This window comes from Lipomyces doorenjongii, assembly GCF_038497915.1.
Source record: "Lipomyces doorenjongii strain NRRL Y-27504 unplaced genomic scaffold V1508scaffold_7, whole genome shotgun sequence".
NCBI classification, from domain to species: Eukaryota; Fungi; Ascomycota; class Lipomycetes; order Lipomycetales; family Lipomycetaceae; genus Lipomyces; species Lipomyces doorenjongii.
Genome location: NW_027118074.1, coordinates 192,222 through 208,806, shown reverse-complemented (window position 1 = coordinate 208,806; position 16,585 = coordinate 192,222). Strand labels below are relative to the sequence as shown.

Below are 16,585 nucleotides of genomic sequence, written 5' to 3'. Positions count from 1 at the left end.
ATGCATTTGCTTTGATCATTTACTGTCTCATTTCATACCTGTCACTCTAGGAGTTCAGTGAATTTGCTCATACTTTGTAAATTTATGTCTTACAGCAACAATAAAATATTAATATACGCCATTAGTAGCCATTACCTGCACTACCTTTCCTAATTAACGCGAGGAGTGTAATGTACATTTGCCAATCATACGCCATCCAAAGACCCAAATAAAACCTGTATCGCACACGTCTAATATACTCTGCGATATATAGTGTATATCGCACATATGCTTTGCGATCTATAGTGTATATCGCACATACAACTCGTCTATGAAATGTGGATGCTTGATCCCCGGCGGTCGAGCGACTCTGAAATCCTCGATTGCCTCCCGGACGGGCCTACCCATCCGCTGGACCATGTACGAACATATCAGGAATCCAGTCCGATTAAAGCCGTAATGGCAATGTACCGCTACAACGCGGCCCTTGTCCACGCCATCCGGGCCATAGCAGATATCGTCTACCAACGCGATAAACTCGTCCACTTGACCTCTCGTCGGTGGAATTTTAGAGACAGTCGGGAATTTGTGGTACGTTATCCTTTTAAATGACGCCGGAGCGTAGGGCGGCTGCTGGTCACGCGAGATGTCGATGATGTCGGTAATGTCCGCGAAATTCTCTTCCAACGCCGCCGGATTCTGCTCAGCATCGTCCTGTCGCAGTGTCTTCATTGCTCTAAAATGCGAGCGACCTATAATTGGTGATACAGATTGCACGGATCTCCATTTTGCTTCATTCTTTAGACTCCATTTATCGTCTCGCGTCGCCAAATCAGCTAACTGCCAACCAAGGGACAACCGTTGGTCGACACACGCCACGACGAATTCGTTGATGATTCCGCAAACCGTCTCGTGTCTATCAACCAAGCATATATGCCCTGCCCGAGGAATAATCGTCGTTCGTACACTCTCAGTAGCAGCATGACCAACTCTCCCATCCCGGATCCACTCTGCAATGGTCGACACAGCCTCAGGCGGCGTAACACGATCCTGCTCGGAACCAATTAGACAAACCGGAACAGTGAGGCTGTTCCACTCCGCAAACATGGGCACACGTGCACCACTGGCCATGGCGAGCCATACTGGCGTCCTCACTTGCAGGTTCCAACGCAACTGTCGCCGCCGTATCTTCTCCTCTATCGCGGAAGCAACGTCGAACGAGCCCAACATCCTTTCGACGGACGGAGAGTGCAAATCACCTTGGCGGTCATAATACCGGAATAAGTCGAATATCATAGGCGGAATATACTTTGTAAATTTCTGGGCCCGGAGCGCAGATTGCGAAAGCGGCACAGGTGGACAAATCGCGACAAGACCTTTGCATCGAGATTTCATGTCGTTCGAAATCGCGAGATAACAAGCCATAGCCGTGCCGAGCGAATGCCCGACTAAAATGATCTCCCGCTCTGTCCCGAGCGCTTCGTTGACGACGGCCGAGATTAGTTTGACCAGTGACGGCGTCGAATATGTTTCCGAGGGCAACGATGAGTCGTACGGCGCACCACCACTGCCCGGCAGATCCAGCGTGAGCACGTCGGCGTAGTAAGTGAAGAAGTCGACGAGTTCGTCGAATTGTGCGAGTTGGCCTCCAAGACCGTGGATCAGCACGAAAACAGGCAAGTTAGCAGGATTAGGATTGCGTGGAGTTGCAGCTGATACGTGCACGACGCGAACAGACACATTGAGGTAACTTCCAGAGCTCGGTAGACGGTGCGGGATGGTGAGGATGTGGCCATCGCGCTGTGTGAGAGGAGAGTCGTCCAGAGCTAGATCATTGAGCACTGAGATCTCGAAGGTCGTGAGCGTTCTCGCTCGCTGGACGAGATAGTAAAGAGCTACTAACGGGCCGCATATGAGCAGCAGGAGGGCAGCTAAGCCCATGACTATTGATTCCGACAAAAACAAACGGCTCGAGACGATAATAAAAAAATGTTAATAACGCCTAAGGAGGATCTGTGAAATAGTCGTAGTTGCGGAGTACGGGTGTTCGGATGGTTTGTTTGTGTGTTTTGTGGGAGCGAGTAACGTAATTTTGCTGATGCACGTTGCCGCCTCAGTGCCTGAAAGCCTCCAAAAGCAAGAATCGGTGTGCAACCATCGCTGTTCCGACCAACGCCATCAGCCACCCAAGCCGCTTACTGTGTAATCATAACCCATATGATTCTGATGCCATTGGTCTCTATATATACAAATAAACCGGAACAAAAATATATGTTACAACCTATAAACCCTTTAGTTTTCAGTGGCCACGAACACTTCGACTTTTCCCTTGTGTGATAGGCAATTTAGATATTCGCCAAGCCGTCATCCTCGCCATTCTCATAAACCCTGCTGCAGGTTTATTGACCTGCATTGTATTCCTCTTCGGCCCACTCCGTCGAGTCACAGATTGGGTATCAAGTAGAGATTTTTCTTCCTTTGCCTGTGACTTCTGCAAACAAACGCTGCTACTACGCGGCAGCTGTTGTTCCCCACCCTCTCCATTTGTCTTCTCTTCTGCTGGTATACTGGGCGACTTTCTCATCCCGAAAATTGACGTCATCATTCGACTGAACAATCCAGTCGTAGACTCGGAAAGTCGTAAAGTGTCCCCAAACTCATCCAATGCTTTGGGAGGGTCTCCACCGAGTCTCATCCTTCTTTTATACTCTGCCGGAGACTCAATCAGAGCCTTACCATACTTCCACATGCCGTTCTTATGATCTCGAGCATATTGTTCCTCGCGCTGATACGTTTCCTTTGTGCTTCCAAACGCCGCCTGGAATTTACTCTCATACACAATCGCCCATCCTGCGCGCAACATCTCGCTCGATACATCTTTCTGTCCAGTCCAACTGATTACCGTGGCTTTGGCCACCGCACGCTGATACTGGTCGAGCGAGTATAACCTAATTTTGACCTTCCTTCCAAGCAAATACTGTCTCAACCAATTCTTCGACTCCGGCCCAAATGGCTGGCCCGGTCTCCCGTACGACTTACATTCAGGTGCATCAATGCCGCATAACCGCACATGGATCGTCTCGCCTGACAGCTTGAGCTGGCGAGGTTGTGGCTGAGATAGTCGCCATCGCGGCGGTCGCTGAGGTTGCCGCTGCGGATCAATAGATGCTTCTCGTGGAATCCAGGTTTCCCAAAATCGGCGCATGATCCCAGTACTTGTGTACCAGTAGTGCTCATATGGTACTCGTCGCAACCAGTCCCACCCGGCAAAAATGCCCCCGGGTGTGTGGTATAATCTGAAATTGTCCCCGTCACCAACAAAAACAACGCGTCCAGAGAGGGTCCGACCTTTTGTATACAACGACTGCGGGATACTCAGGGCCGTCGGAAAGCGGCGCAGATACCGGTAATAGAAGGCACCACATAGCAAAACTGTTCCTGTAAGCGCACACGATTCTAGGAATGTCTCGAGTGAGAATAATTGGATTCTTTGTCGGGAAGGCGGGGTGAAAGGCGGACCACGCTGCGGAGGCTCGATCTCAGGCTCCTTCCTCGCCAGCCACCACATGCTGCTCGCTGTCGATGGCTATTGCCGTCTAATTTGCCGTGGTTTGGCTATTGCCGTCTAATTTGCCGTGGTTTCTCTGGTATAGATAATTGGGTGCACTGTTGTGGTCGCTGGAGCCGATCGTTTTCGGGAACGTGTTGTTTGGCGTAGCAACCTAATTGTCACTTCGGTACAACCGCGCCTCAGCCGCAATTCTTCACTATCAACTTCAAGTATTGGAGTGGTATTAAAGCACACGAACAGTATAACATCGCACAATTTTACCGCTAAACTACAGAATACAGATAAATATGCAAAGAACTACAAGTATACGCAACTTGTTTAAAGACTATCATCGTAAAAGACACTGGCACAGCTCGAAAGTTTCTCCCTCATTTCAAACCATCGTACAGATGCAAGCTTGACCCTCCTTCCATTCTCTAATTTATTTCACATATTGTAACCATATGGGTAGAAAATGCAAATTACAAAAATGACATGCCCAAGCCAAACTGAAATCCTTTCCGTGGGAACTCGCTAGCACGAGCAGCTATCGGAAGTGTAAAGTTCAATTCAAATCGAGCGACGGGGTGCTTGTAAATTAGGCCGACACCGGCAGCAACCGATGGCTCCTTAAAGAGCTTTGCGATAGTCTCTCGTGGATTCTCTCGATTTAGACCGAGCAAGCTGCCCGCATTGGTGAACAAGTGAAGGCGCAATGGCGAGGTATGGGTAACACCAGGTAGACGAGAGAATAGACTGAGACCGCCGGCGGCATATGCTTCTCCACCAACTGAGTCTTCTTTTGAATCTGATTAGCAAACAGGTACGTGCTACCAACGAAATGACTCTTACCTTCATCTCGAGGGCCCATACGGTTCAAGTAAAAGCCTCGCACGTCATTAGCCCCTCCAAGAACAAAACGGTCAACAATGTTCGTCTTTCCATCCTTCATGAAACTCCACAGTAATCCGCCCCTTCCAGTCAGCGAGATTGTGACATTCTCTTTCCAGAAGCTCTTCGCGACTTGACTTTCGACCTCTCCCTTCATAAACTGAATATCTCCCTGTCTGTTGGGCAAGTAACCCGCGACCTCATTCTTTAGCTTGATGCTGAATCCTTCGGTGGGGAATAAGGGATCATTCCGCTTGTCTAATGTCCACGTATTAAAGACTGACGACTTGAAACTGTCTCCAGCCGCAGCTCGAACGCTCTCACTAGCATGTGCTTTCACTCCGGTCACTGTTCTCCAAAACGCTTCATATCCAATTTCTTGAGTTCCGCCAAATGCACCAGGCCCAACAGCCTTCGCCCGAAAACCACGAAGGACTTCCTCGTGCGACGCCCACTCCCTATTGCTGGACGACGCAACGCCCGAGATATCAGCCCGCCACAAATGCGAATTCTTGATGGGCGTGCTGTAATTAACAATGTAAGACGATCGCCTTTGGCTGCCGATTTTCGCGTCAATGGTTAAGGACTCTGCACCGCCAAACACATTCAAAAGTGCGCCTGAAGCATAGGCGCTAACTTCACCGTTGCCAACATCGGTGCCTGTCCGTAATCGCTTGGTAGAAGCCTCTTGGAGGAGGAGGGTACCTTCGAGAGCGACGACGCCCGGGAGATTTTCTTGTGGGGCGGCAAGATCGAGGCCGTATGCAACGCCTTTGAAAATCCCGAACGAATTGAGTCTCTTCGCCGAGTCGTCGAGTGCTTGAAGAAGCGTTCGGACGGTATACGGCCTGCTGAGTAAATCGTCGACCTGTGCACGCAAAAATGATGATCGTGTGTTATTGCCTCCTTGGATCTGGAGAGAGGTCATGGCCACGGGAAGTGTTTGGTTCCGCTCAAGCTAAGGTCACGTTAGCAAAAGTCCAACGACTATCGCAAATGCACTTACCGCCTCGTAGACAAGAGACTGAACTCGCTTTGCATCTTTAACAGGTTGGTCTGGTGGTACTTCGGCCATTTTTAGATCCACTAACAATTGAGTATGATGTCAAATTATTGTCGCCAGCGAATATAAACAAAATTGCGATTCATTTCAGTCGCTGCACTCTAAAATCATGTCCACTTACAATCACTACCGCAGTGTTATTAGGAGGATACGTCACCGTCTAGTATGATCAGATTACGGTGTTGGAATATTGAACAATAGTAAAGATCTCACATGTAACCGATCCGCTACAACTCAACCCAATTCGCTCGAGAACGATGGCAAAAGGCCGGGTAATTTAAGCCGCGCACCTGGACTTTTCGCAGATTCTAAAAGTTTCCCTCTGATTCATAATTAACTCTGGTTACGAACACAAATCAGCTTGATCTTTGCGTGTAGACGAGGAAAGTTCGATAGTACTGCAATATTATATTTGTGCAGTGCCTGAGTGGTGTTGTTGTTCTGCGATACGGACGATTTGAGTGGCGTCAATATCATAATGGTAAGTCCTAGATGGCAATCATCCACTGGATGTGCATGCGGGAATGATTTGGCGAATGACCGCTAAGCTAATTGTCAATTTCAAAGGCGCATAGAATTTTGATGCAGGTTGTTTTTACTGGCGCGCAGGTGTTTGGCAAGGCATTCGTGCAAGCGTATAAGCAAGCAGCGGCGTCGTCGGCAGCACAGGCGACTTCGGCCGCCGCGAAGGAGGGAGGGATTTCACTTCAAGAGTCATGCTCAATCCTCAATGTCCGTTCAGAAGCATTGAAGGCGGAAGAAATTAAGGCACGATACGATCATCTATTCAATGTCAACTCGAAGGAGAAAGGAGGAAGTTTCTATTTGCAAAGTAAAGTATTCCGAGCAAAGGAGCGGATAGACAAGGAACTGGTGAAACATGAGCCGTCACCAAATGGAGGAGCCAGTGCGGGAGCGACTGGCAGTTAGCGAGTGCGAATTGAGATGAGACTACAGGCATGATAATAAAGGTATACAGTATAAAAGGTTTGGGATATTTCGGCAATGTACGTGTACTTGTAATATTTCTGGCATTGGATCATGTTTTCTATGGGACTAAATAAACTCTCTCCTATCGATTGTATAGCTGTCCACTCTCTCAAATTTATAGTACTCTCTTCACTGTACAAAGGGTTTGGCAGTAATCGGATCGTACTCTTCAATTCAGTGTAGATTTCAGGTGACATTTATTGTAAGTGGCAAAATGACTAGGTTTTGAGATGCTAGGAAAGTCGAACACGAAATCTGCAACTTATGAGCTTCGGCAATTGTCGACAGCTGTATCCCGCATAAAATATATATGCGATTTCTCTACGAGATTATAATGTCAGATTCACTAACAGTAATGGATTGTTACCCGGCCGTGGCGATCGGATTCGGCCCCATTTTGTAGTGCAACGGAAGGTTACATGGTGCCGATGCGCAGGAGGCCTATATCCAAAACACACGTCTAATCACCGGTAGGAAGTGTTAATTTATCCCGACTTCTAAATTCCGGGAGTAACTAGTTAGAGTTGAGGATTTGACTTGTGATGCTATCGGTGAAGGATGTTCCATGTTCGTACAAGAAAGAATATTATATATATCGGATAGCGCGGAATGAATCGTGAGGAAATATAATTATTGAACATTGGTGTCAACTCTACCGTAGACTGATTGGAATAGTTGGTAACTTCCAATATTGTACTGGGAGCTGCTAAGCTATACAAGTCAATGTGCGGTGTGTGGCCACCAGACTGAGTGTTACAACTCAGCCTCTAATCGTTCTGGAAGTCTCCGACATAATGTGGCACCAGCCTATCCCCACAGCCTTACCTAGTCTGCTGATTATATCGTCTCTGTGGTGCTCATACCTTTCTCAACCTGCTTTTATTTTAGTCTCGCCCTGCTGAGTGCTTGTTCTGGTTCTGTCTGGTTTGTCTTGTTCTTTCTTTCTTCGCAGTCCTCCATTCGATACACCCACCATTGGCGTTTTGCGTATTAATCTCCGCACCTTTTGTTCACACAACAATGCACTTTCTCCGCAAGCGCCAGCAAAAGCACAAGAAGGAGCCTATCACGACAATATCAGAAGCAGATATACTCAATGCCCTGCCGAAAGACGAATACTTCCGCCAATCTCTCATCCTACCGAGTTTAGCTAAGCAATTTCCGTTCTTGTTGAACCCCGGTGAGCCCATATTCTCAGACACACGAGAATCCAATGTCATTCAATGTCCGCAAACACTGCATTTGTTCAGCTATCGCGTTCCAATACCAGAAATGCAGGCTATGCCATCGAAACCGTCGTCGGTGTTGACAGGAGCTACCGCGTCTAAGATATGGAACAAGCCGCAACAGACGTACTACACACCGCCATTGGGTGGAAGCACACAGAACAATTCTTACATTGATAATATGGAAGAGCCGACCCGCGTCGATCAGTCAAAGTCGAGCCCGAGGCAGTCGAGACCTACATCATCGTCAAGAGTGCGAACACGGCAGTCAACCAGTTCGAATTTGGCGGAGTTGGTTATCGCTTCTGTTGTGGATGCGAACATTCCAGATGATTTATCAATTGATCTCGAGGTGCCACCCTCGGCTATGACCATGCAGTCATTCGAACTAGATTCATGTCCAGGTGCTATCGCGACTACCAAAGTGAACGTAGCAGAGAATGATGTCTCGAACTTGATGCCGTCACTTGCTACACTAGTCAAGCGACATCTACGGAATCTGTCACAGTCCACAACTATATCAGGTAATTGCATGTTAAATGGCAACTTTGAGCGTCTACGAGCTTCTAACCCTTCTAGAAAATCGAGGGCATTCTGCAGGAGTTGCCAACGATGTTGAGCAGCTTAGGGTCTTGGAGTCTCAATTGAGTAGCGGCCTAGTCGTTGAGGAATATTGTCGGCGAAGTCGGTCATGTTATACAGGAACAGTTGCTGATAGGTCTTCATCGGGACTTAAATTGGCATTGCCCGAAATGGTACGCGACGGAAGTACATCCCGACCCTGGCAAAGCCACAGGCGACACACTGAGTGGTGCACCGCGAAGAAGGAAGCCAGAATAGATTTTGCTAAAGACAGCTTTATTGGCGAAAGTGAGCAGCCTCGCGCCTGGCAATAACTATGACTAAATGCTAATGATCTCTAGAATTCGCATCATCACCAGTGGGCAACGAAGTCGGCGTCCCGCAAATCCCACCACGAAACCCTCTTCGAACGAATTCTTATTCTAATTGCCCAAAAACCCCCTGGCCACTAATAGACCGAGGCACAGTAACGCTAGTGAACTTACCAGTCGATGGCGTAATTGTCGATGTCAGACCCGTCTCGCCGACCAGCACACTCGTTCCCTCACCAGTCACCCCTACAAGCGCTCTGGTATCTAGCATTGACTTTTCCCCAGTATCAACTACTAGTACTCTAAATTCATTCGGATCGCGACGAGGATCAGACACACTACGCAGCAAAAAGGGTCTTAAACAGAATATCAGGGCCCAGGATATATCCAGTCCAGTTTTCGTTAGCTCCACAAACCTGGATCCCTCTATACCTATTCGCGAAATTGATTATCATAAAATGAAGTACAGATATACGCTAACAATTGCATGATTGATATCCCAACTGTGTTCTTACGCATGCAATTCATTATGAGAGAGGCTTTGCGTGTGTAGTTTTGCTTAGAATGTATTGTATAATGAATGATAAGCTGCATCGCAAGTCAGAGTTCACTTCGCAAGCATTTTGCAAATAGCAAGCCGTGATTGCAATGCCAATCAGTGAGGACGCTCATGGCGGTTTCTCGTCGTAGTCTGCCTCTGTCTCGACTAACCGCTTGCTCCACGAACAAGAAAAGAATGGCGTCTTACAGGCTCAATAGTAATTGAAGTGCTAGCGTTATTGCGAGAGGAAAATCACTGGCAATAATTCAGGCGATAATATCCTAGATTTGAAATTAGGCGTTACGATATACGGTATTGATGTTGAATATCGTATTGTATCGCCAATATTCCACATGATCCTCATTACGGTAAAGAAAGGTCCCTGAGATAGAAAGATCACTACTACGGAATACAGAATAACAACTCTCGCGCCGCACGATCACCAACGTGAGCCCTGTCCGTATTTCCTGTGCAGCTCCGTTGGAGACCTGGTGCTGTCAAGTGTGATTCGATCTGTTTGTTATTGTCGAGTTATTAGGTATAATTGGGAAATACGTCACAAGGTAGTTCAGTTGGAAATGCCATGATAGCTCTACGCCGGAGATGCCCGCGCGTGATGGACATCATCTATTATTGTGATGGAACCGCTCAATGTCAGAGACTTCGCAATACCCAGAACATCAGCGTTGGATTCCATCCGCAAATTGAAGGCCAGGCGGCATCTCTTTTGTGTCTCATGGAATTTGTGCACAACGGCTCCGTATCCGCGGCGATGTAGAATGTTGTTCCTCTTGTTGATATCATGGTCAGCATTGGCATGACATGATATCTACACTAATGGAATACAAGAATATTAATTTGTCCCGCTATCCCTTCTGTATTATGTCTATCGGATGCTAACTTCCTTGCATCAAGTTCCAGCTATTGTTCAGTACATCGAGGTAGAAAGAATTCTCAATTATAATAGGAAATGCGGAATCCACTTCGTCCATAATGATAATCGGAACTATTTTACTGACTGGGCCTTCCATTACAGTCATTTGTGTCGTCCATTATACTGGGGCATGTGCTACAGTACGTATGCAGTTGCCATAGTAACAAAGAGTTTGTTTATCACAATTCCCTGAGCCGCACGAGCAAATGTGTCGCAACACAACGGCGGCGCCGCCATCGGTTCGCCGCCATACAACCATCACCTCTTCCCAATTTTCGTCGCTACCAGTATCTGGTTAATTCTATTCACGGGCCGCAATGTCAAGTCTGCTTCCCCTGTCAGACACGTCGCCGAATGCAGGCCCCGTCACGCCACGCACCACACTCGGTCCTGCAATCAAACCCCACAGCGCGCGATCCTCCATAAAATCTGGCGGTCTACGCTCCAGCAAGTCCGAGTACGGCATTGCCTCAATTACACGCTCAGCCTCCCATTCTTCGATCACGAAAGGAAAGCCAGTATCCTCAAACGCCGGCAGCGCGCGAAAATCTTCAAAAAAGTTTTCTCTATCGAGTTCGCGATCGTCTATCGGACTGTCATCCGTATTGCGGGATCCCGAGAGCGCGAAGAAAGTTGATTTCCGGAGTGATCGAAAAATTAACGTAACCCCCGATCGTCGATCGATTCGAATTTTAGAAGACGACGAGGATGACAATATGTTGCCGTCGTCGCCATTTGAACAATATCCTGGAATGGGAAATACTGTCCCCGGCAAGGATAATACACCCACGGCATCTAATATTCGCTTTATAAGTGACCAGGATACGAGAGAAGGGTCAGAAACACCGAGAGCCCTTCAGACGCCGCGGCAGAGGCAGAATTCGATTCTGCACACCCCGTCGACCACGAAGACAAAATATCTGTTAGACTTGGCGACGCCCGGTGAGATCCTCAACGTCAGGTTTTCGCCATCAACGTTGTCAAGTGACTCTACACCGACACAAAACAATCAGAAGGCAAAAAGTAATGGCAATTCCGATGCATGTCTACTAGACTTGGATTTTCCTACTCTAACACCGCGGTCCGTGCCTACAATGTCGTCGAGGCAGGTAGAATCGCTTAAAGCAGAGTATTTTTCTGAGATTGCTACATTGAAGGCAGAATTAGCGGGCAAAGATGCGGAGCTCATGGCGTTGCGGCAATCATTACGGCAGTCTGAAGAGAGGAACGTTGTTATGGAAGAACGATGTCTGCGGGAAAGTGACCGGCTTGAAAAAATCGCTAAGGAGTTACATCTCCAATATAGCAAGAAACATGAGTCTAAAGTTATTGCCCTAAAGAAACAATTGGAGACTAAGTGGATCACAAAACTGGAACAGAGCGAGAAGATGGTTGAGGAGTTGAAAGAAGAGTTGGAGATTGAACGGAAAGAAAAAGGCGATTTGGTCCAGTACTCTTTAGAGTACTTGGCGCTATTGCCATAGATGGATCTGAGGTGGGAACCGTACTTATAGAAGCCGAACGGAATGGTAACCATCGCAAAAACTGGCACAGAGCGAAAAAATTATTGCAGAGCTGAAAGAGGAGTTGGAGATTGAACGGAAAGAAAAAGGCGATTTGGTCCAGTACCGTCTCCGTCGTATATAGTATTTTTTCCTTCTATTTACGTGTCAATCCCATCAGGTCCCAGGCAGCCATTCAGACAGAGAAGATCTTGGCGTCGCCCGCGCGTACCATATTCAGACTATTATGATTTGCAGATTCTTTAGTGGCTTGTTTGGAGCGGCCAGCCTGGACGTTGTACCAGCTACATTCAATGACATTTTCACAAACTAGTCCTGGGGTGAAAGAATAAGTTAGTAATAGGCGCAAGAGCGAATTTAAAAGAAATTACTTTTGCGATTTAAGCGTGGCCTTTTGGGAATTGTTTAATGTATGCTTATTTCCGCGTTCACCACAATACGCCTGTCATATGTTATGCATTAATCATTGTAATAATGCAAATTAATTGTTTATAAGTTCCATGGTCCTATGTACACAATACTGCCTTTCTAACACGCACAAACAATGATGTAATTATCCAACTGTGCAACACGACATATTCCTTTTGTTTCATTTTAGACAGAACAAGTAGCAAACGAGCAACAACCTACGTCACTGCATGTCGTCGCAGGCAATTCTACTTCGACGCTTTCCATAGGACTTTCTTCTTTCCGGTCGGTTTTCGAATAACTTCAACACCGCCTTTGCCCCCACCAAAGGCAAGAACGACACCTTCTTCATACGAACCTCCGCCGGTCTTCCGCCGCCGTCGCTCCCGCTCGCCAATGAGATCACGGGCAAATCCGTAACGCTCCATCTGACTCTTGCACTTGAGACTCTCGCTCTCGCAAACATGCTTAAAGAGATAAAAAGGAAGTGATATTAGGATGCTTCGTAATGAGGGTGGAGGATTATTTCCATTCGGCTTGAGTATGAACTCGTGGTCGATGTTGTCGATCAAGTACGTGACAAGTGATGGAAGCAGAGTCTCAGTGTACTTCGGGTATGGACCGGGATACGTCACGACGATGTTATCGCGATGAATCTCGTCGCCGGAAGGAGTTGATCCTGTCGACGAAGCCGCCAACGGTGTGCTTGGAAGGCACTCGAACGCGAACGCAAACAGCTCCGGGAGGGCTTCGATGGAGATCAACGATTGTAAGGCTGCGTATCCGGCCTTCACGACATCTTCAAGGCCAAAGAGACACCCAGCAGCAATGAGGCCTTTTGCAATGGCGAGCGTAGGGGGGTCAATTACTAGTGGCTGGCCGTATAATGTAGCCAGAGTCATTGATATGGCCGCGGTGGAAAGATTCGGATCAGCGTCATTAATTTGAATGTGGTATGGTGGACCCTGAGCAGCAAGGGGAAGGAGGAATCGATAAAGTGTCGGTGACCGTGAGATCATGAGGGCATGTAGCCGAAGTGTAGTATGAGGAGGAATGGAGAGAAACGTATCGGTCCATGCAGCGTGAATAAATCCTATATTGTAGATGTAAGGCTGAAGATCCTAAAAGTACAGGTTGATATTTTCTTCCGCTTGCAACTAGATCACGCCGGCTTACCTGATTCGAGGCGAGAACAGAAGCTTCCGCGGCATCGCCAGCCGAAGCTTGTGAGTCGGATCGAGCTGGCATCACAGAGAGTCCATTGAGTCCAGACGCTAGGTCATGGGCATTCTCAGTTCCATTCCCGATGGACTCCGGCTGCGCCACATCAGGCGGTCTTCTGCCATCAACGCCGGTTCCACCGTTACTGCTGGCAAGACTATGAGCTCCGTTGCTCGCACCGCCAACGTAAGCCATCATTCCCCTTCGGCCATTTGGCACAATTGAAGGCGAGTATCCCGACGGCAAAGGATGAAAAGACACAGGCAAAGGACCAGCGTTTTCCGCGAGCGGAATTGGCATTGAATTCAGATGCGGAGACATCATCCTGCCGCCAATGGACATAGTTGGTGGAGTGCCCGATTGTGGATTAAAGGAGCCAGCTGGAGAAGGCGTTGGTCGGCCCTGCATATCTGCGATCATGGGTGGCAATGGCTGAAGCGTATACTGAGCTGGAATAGGCGGAGGCAATGACTGACTGCCATTCTCGACCTTAGGAAGAGGCAGAGGCTGAGTAACTGACGACGCTGAACTGACCGGCGCGTGGTTGACATTGTGAGGGGATTGCGAAGACATCGCCGTTGTGTGCCTCACTTTCAAATTTAATGAATAGCGGGATACGCACACTCCTTATCACCTGGATCAAAGTAGATACTGAATTTGTTTTAAAATTCTGCTGAACTTCGTTCGTAATTTGGAACTTGAAAGTCGTATCTTTGTTCTCCACAAATTGATGAATTTTTTGGTGGTCAAGGTTTTGCATTAATAAGGTTTTACGGTCACAGAAAGTGAGAACACAAAAGCCTCACGTTCAGGTCACATATCCCACATAGCTGTGAACTGATCATGCCCTACACCCGAGAGATGCTCGCCTTAGCAACTAAAGATTATTATTAAGTCTCCATAGGAAATTACAAATAGTACCGCCTACTAAAACCCTTTACTAAACACAAATGAAATTCCATGCCCCAAGTCCCTATCTATTAGCCATATAATACACGAAATGAACATGTATACCTAAGAAGTACCTAGAAGTCGGGATAGGACATCCTTACTCTCTCCTCTATGTACAATATCGAACCTAGCAAACTTTTGCCAACCCATTTTCTGCGACTTAACGCATCCATCTCGTAGCACTGCGTAGTTAGAATGTCATATGCTCCCCCAAAAGCGCGTCTGATATTTCTGAGATTATAGGTTCCCCGACTAATGTTATTGGTGGGATCGTTCGGGTCTCGGATTGCTAATGAATATCTGTTACGGTTTTCGAGCACATTGTCTCGATTTTTGTCAAAATATGACCCGTTTCCTGTAACTGAAATGCCCACGACATCATAGTTGAAGTTCTTGCCGTACAATTCGAGGAACTGTATGAGCAAAACCCCCAAATTCTCTTCGGGGAGTATCTCCCCGGACGCGATCTTCGGGTGCATCTGGCAAGTCTTGTTAGTAATAGAAATATAGTAGCCCCCAATTGAATATGCGAACATACCTGAAAAAAGGACAGCACCATGCACACAACCGCAAAACCTCCTAGTCCACCATTCGGCACACTATTCAGATCTCTCTTGGCCAAGAAATACTTGACAATCATCACAAGCTCCCTGAGACCAGGACGTGCTGCAACCCAATGTAGTATAGTATTCGCGGCGACAACACCACCATAGCGTTCGAACGAAATATCAACATTAACCATGCTTATTCTGTCGGTAAACTTGATAATCGGAACACGCGCTTTGGCAATTACTTCCACATTAATCGCAATTTTCGCGGATTTCAGAGAGTTCGCCAACTGATACAAACTCGATCTGTTATCGTATTGACCGCTGTCAGATATTATCACGATATCAATGTCCGAATCCGGCAGATACAAATTTGTTGCGTAAGATCCAAACACACACACTGTGGCGTCGCTCCACAGGCTCTTCACACACTTCTGTACTCGATCCACAGTTGAAGCGCGTCGCTCGACCTGCTCGTCGTCAGGTGAGACGAAATCGATGAAATCCTGGACTTCCTTGTGCAACCAAGTTGTTACTTCTGGTTCATGCGAATAGTTATGACCAACAGTCCACGGCGCTATCACGCTTATATCCTCTTCCTCGCGTTTCCGCTTCTTGCCACGCTTGTTGTCTATCTTCAAAGCTCCGGCAATCTTTGCCAAGATGCCACGTTTTCCATGCTTGCCATCCATACCATCACTTTTTGCGTCTCCTGCATCGCCCTTTTCACTTGTCACTTCAGCGTTCTGATCCTCGTCACTAAAATCGAATGCGATAAAACCGTGGTCTTCCACCGACTGGATGGCGTTATCCCCGTCCGCTGTCACCCCAGTCCAGTTCGGTATTGATTCCACTGCGCTAGGCTCAGATGATATACTAACAATCGATTCTGCTTCTCGTAAGGTCTGCAACTCAGTGTCACCATTGGCCGGTATCTCGCCATTAATAATAGTACGTGGTTGCTTGCCACCAACTTTCACAGGTACGAAGTCCGACGGATCATAAATATCTTCCTCGGACGACTGCGTCCGACTATATTCCGCAGTGCCTGTAGAAGCAATTGGATCAGTGTATTCCGGTTCATATTCTTCTGAAGTCGATTCCTCTGCAGCAACATTCGGCGTTGCGTCATCGGCCGCAGTCGAACCCTCGCTTTCTGGCGACGCAATATTGGCCGATATTGATTGTAACGCGTCAAACTGATTCATGTTATTCCCAGATGGCGCAGTTGCCGGTCTGCTTTGATTAGTTCCCTTCAATTTGTGAAAGTTATTCAGCTTCTGGACGACCTTGTCCTGAAGAGCTTGAATATCACGGTCTCTGATCTTCCGATTCTTCTTCTTTTCATTCCTCTTCTTGACTGACCCACTAGCAGACACCGGTATTTGTGGAACTGCAGTTGCACTGTTATTGTAACTACGTTTCAACTCTGTCGCAGGCGCCGACAGAGTTGCGGACGATTCAATACCAGACTGGCTCCCCGTCGTTGTCGGCGTACTCGGCCCCGATGAATTCCCGCCGCTTTTCCGCCCTCGTCGTTTCTTCTTCCCGGTCCTCGCAGTCGTGTCAACCATAAATCCAGACCCCGGCGATTTCAGTGATATGAAGGTCGAAGGAGCAATACCGTTGTCTCCAAACCCCGTGTAAGTCGGACCTGACATGGTCTGGTCGCCTCATGCACTCGGTGGCACACCTGCTAGACAAAGCACTCCGTAAAGACGAATATGTCGCAATTGTTCAGAGTTCTGCTTGCAATGACGTTCGCACAGTGTTGGTAAACGCCCGGCGCTGTTTGCGGCAAATTTTGTATAACAGGTTATGGCGCGATTGGGAGTCCAACAGCAATTGGGTTAGGGGATTTGTCAAG

The 16,585-nt window shown here is 47.6% G+C and overlaps 8 protein-coding genes across 8 annotated transcripts; 3 read left to right on the top strand and 5 right to left on the bottom strand.

Annotated features, from left to right (window-relative positions):
- Positions 1 to 59: 59 nt before the first annotated feature.
- V1508DRAFT_411452 (Alpha/Beta hydrolase protein) lies at positions 60 to 2,128 on the bottom strand. Its single transcript, XM_066939473.1, has one exon. It carries the CDS (start codon positions 1,918 to 1,920, stop codon positions 280 to 282), a length of 1,641 nt encoding a protein of 546 aa, XP_066797877.1. The 5' UTR covers positions 1,921 to 2,128; the 3' UTR covers positions 60 to 279.
- On the bottom strand, positions 2,129 to 3,660 carry V1508DRAFT_411451 (uncharacterized protein). Its single transcript, XM_066939472.1, has one exon. It carries the CDS (start codon positions 3,545 to 3,547, stop codon positions 2,279 to 2,281), a length of 1,269 nt encoding a protein of 422 aa, XP_066797876.1. The 5' UTR covers positions 3,548 to 3,660; the 3' UTR covers positions 2,129 to 2,278.
- An 89-nt stretch (positions 3,661 to 3,749) lies between these two features.
- V1508DRAFT_411450 (surface antigen-domain-containing protein) lies at positions 3,750 to 5,689 on the bottom strand. The gene is made up of 4 exons (XM_066939471.1): positions 5,605 to 5,689; positions 5,427 to 5,506; positions 4,382 to 5,378; positions 3,750 to 4,328 (listed from the first exon to the last, which is right to left on the bottom strand). Exons 2-4 carry the CDS (start codon positions 5,493 to 5,495, stop codon positions 4,012 to 4,014), a joined length of 1,383 nt encoding a protein of 460 aa, XP_066797875.1. The 5' UTR covers positions 5,496 to 5,506; positions 5,605 to 5,689; the 3' UTR covers positions 3,750 to 4,011.
- A 49-nt stretch (positions 5,690 to 5,738) lies between these two features.
- V1508DRAFT_263470 (Pam16-domain-containing protein) lies at positions 5,739 to 6,873 on the top strand. The gene is made up of 2 exons (XM_066936450.1): positions 5,739 to 5,964; positions 6,051 to 6,873. Exons 1-2 carry the CDS (start codon positions 5,962 to 5,964, stop codon positions 6,411 to 6,413), a joined length of 366 nt encoding a protein of 121 aa, XP_066797874.1. The 5' UTR covers positions 5,739 to 5,961; the 3' UTR covers positions 6,414 to 6,873.
- Positions 6,874 to 7,493: 620 nt separating this feature from the next.
- On the top strand, positions 7,494 to 9,083 carry V1508DRAFT_349711 (uncharacterized protein; the record flags this gene model as incomplete). The annotated part of the gene is made up of 3 exons (XM_066936767.1): positions 7,494 to 8,223; positions 8,279 to 8,569; positions 8,623 to 9,083. 3 exons carry the CDS (start codon positions 7,494 to 7,496, stop codon positions 9,081 to 9,083), a joined length of 1,482 nt encoding a protein of 493 aa, XP_066797873.1.
- Positions 9,084 to 10,150: 1,067 nt separating this feature from the next.
- Positions 10,151 to 11,898, top strand: V1508DRAFT_263417 (uncharacterized protein). The gene has a single exon (XM_066936449.1). It carries the CDS (start codon positions 10,385 to 10,387, stop codon positions 11,549 to 11,551), a length of 1,167 nt encoding a protein of 388 aa, XP_066797872.1. The 5' UTR covers positions 10,151 to 10,384; the 3' UTR covers positions 11,552 to 11,898.
- A 138-nt stretch (positions 11,899 to 12,036) lies between these two features.
- On the bottom strand, positions 12,037 to 13,940 carry V1508DRAFT_411441 (uncharacterized protein). The gene is made up of 2 exons (XM_066939470.1): positions 13,175 to 13,940; positions 12,037 to 13,119 (listed from the first exon to the last, which is right to left on the bottom strand). Exons 1-2 carry the CDS (start codon positions 13,790 to 13,792, stop codon positions 12,247 to 12,249), a joined length of 1,491 nt encoding a protein of 496 aa, XP_066797871.1. The 5' UTR covers positions 13,793 to 13,940; the 3' UTR covers positions 12,037 to 12,246.
- Positions 13,941 to 14,094: 154 nt separating this feature from the next.
- V1508DRAFT_381682 (uncharacterized protein) lies at positions 14,095 to 16,512 on the bottom strand. Its single transcript, XM_066937705.1, has 2 exons — positions 14,709 to 16,512; positions 14,095 to 14,649 (listed from the first exon to the last, which is right to left on the bottom strand). The coding sequence occupies exons 1-2, from the start codon at positions 16,377 to 16,379 to the stop codon at positions 14,245 to 14,247; spliced, it is 2,076 nt and encodes a 691-aa protein (XP_066797870.1). The 5' UTR covers positions 16,380 to 16,512; the 3' UTR covers positions 14,095 to 14,244.
- Between the last annotated feature and the right edge of the window lie 73 nt (positions 16,513 to 16,585).